Source organism: Lactuca serriola, chromosome 3, assembly GCF_051521515.1.
Source record: "Lactuca serriola cultivar US96UC23 chromosome 3, Lser_US96UC23_V15, whole genome shotgun sequence".
Classification (NCBI taxonomy): domain Eukaryota; kingdom Viridiplantae; phylum Streptophyta; class Magnoliopsida; order Asterales; family Asteraceae; genus Lactuca; species Lactuca serriola.
In genome coordinates, this window is record NC_136410.1 from 53,338,913 (window position 1) to 53,340,452 (window position 1,540).

General features: G+C 33.7%; 1 protein-coding gene across 1 annotated transcript; it reads left to right on the forward strand.

The window, feature by feature from the left end:
* Positions 1-408: 408 nt before the first annotated feature.
* On the forward strand, positions 409-1,318 carry LOC145092283 (MLP-like protein 31). Its single transcript, XM_079030211.1, has 2 exons — positions 409-659; positions 849-1,318. Exons 1-2 carry the CDS (start codon positions 473-475, stop codon positions 1,118-1,120), a joined length of 459 nt encoding a protein of 152 aa, XP_078886337.1. The 5' UTR covers positions 409-472; the 3' UTR covers positions 1,121-1,318.
* The last annotated feature ends 222 nt before the right edge of the window (positions 1,319-1,540 follow it).

The window sequence follows — 1,540 nt, forward strand, 5'->3', positions numbered from 1 at the left end:
AATAATTCAAATAATGTTTTGAACATGTAATTATACTTTAATTAACATATTATTTTTTTTTCTTCTACCTTTTTAAGTAATATAATACTAAAGAAAAATTTCAATCGGAGGACTTCGAATACCATTGGAGGCCCGATGCAATCACTTGCACCACCCAAGGGACGCCACTTTGTACCAGTAGTTCTATGATAAAATTAAATTAAATTAAAAAAAAAAAGAAAAGAAAAAAAAAGTATAGTAATGGTACGTATAGCCATCTGTTCGTATTGGTCTCACATTGGAAGTGGTATACAAATCTTTATTAAAATTTCCACGTCACGTAATGCTCGAAGATGTACAAGCATACAGTCACTGGTACATGATGAAAAACACGCGCAACATCCATGATCCATATATAAGTGCCTCATGCCTCACTTGTTCAAGTACCACCATTAGTGGAGACAAGTATCTAGCTACCTCGCAAGAAAAAGAGATGGCTATAAAAGGAAAGATATCACGTGAAGTTGAAGTCAAATGTAATTGTCACCTGGTCTTTGAGCTCTACAAGCAAAGGCCAAACGACTCGTCAGCCGTCGACCCTGCAAAGGTTGAAGCTTGCCATCTGGTGTCTGGTGAATGGGGTGTTCCTGGATCTGTCGTGGAGTGGCACTATTACCATGGTAAACTACTCATCTGTGCTAATATTCAACATAAAAACGTGTTCTATGTTAGATCTATACCACTACTACACACACACACACACATATATATATATATATATATATATATATATATATATATATATATATATATATATATATATATATATATATATATGTACAAACTACTTAATTATGGTTTTTCCGTAGATGGAAAAAAGGAAACTGGGAAAGAAATCATTGAAGAAGTTGATGATGAACTACCCAAAATTTCGTTCAAACTGATTGAAGGAGATATTTTGAAGGTGTATAATTCCTTTATCAACACCCTTACCACCAAATATGTGGGCGATAAGAAGTTTGTTATCTGGACTATAGAGTTCGAGAAGGCGGACGCAAGTATACCGGATCCAACATCATATCTAGACTTGCTTTGTGGAATTGCTGGAAATATGGATGCTCATTTTCTCAAGCAACCATGATCTCGCCCATATATTCAATAAATAAATATCGCCGACATCCACTTTAATTGCTTGGTAACAATAAATTGATTAAAGGGAAGTTATTCTCCAATAAATAAATGTCGCCGGTATAGTCATGATAATAAAGAATATTGACTTCTTGTGAAGATATGTATTTGTACTGTAAACTATGGTCTATTTCGATCACTTTTGCGGGAATTGTTTCATCTTTTGCTTGATTTTGAAACTAAAACTCACTTTTTTATACGTTCAAGACTTTGGAATGGTTTAAGTAATGTGTAACCACTATAACCCGTGGATTCCCATGAAACAAAAACGGATTTAATATATATAGTGTCGCTTACCAGAACGTTAATTTCTGGGTTGGATTATTTAACTGAAAATCAATGAATCTCTTCAAATCATTTCTAACCAAAACAA

Excerpts from the sequence above, each read along its gene's own strand:
- LOC145092283 (XM_079030211.1), top strand. The coding sequence starts at position 473 with ATGGCTATAAAAGGAAAGATATCACGTGAAGTTGAAGTCAAATGTAAT. Across the intron at positions 660-848 it reads GGAGTGGCACTATTACCATG|ATGGAAAAAAGGAAACTGGG; the intron begins GTAAACTACTCA and ends GTTTTTCCGTAG.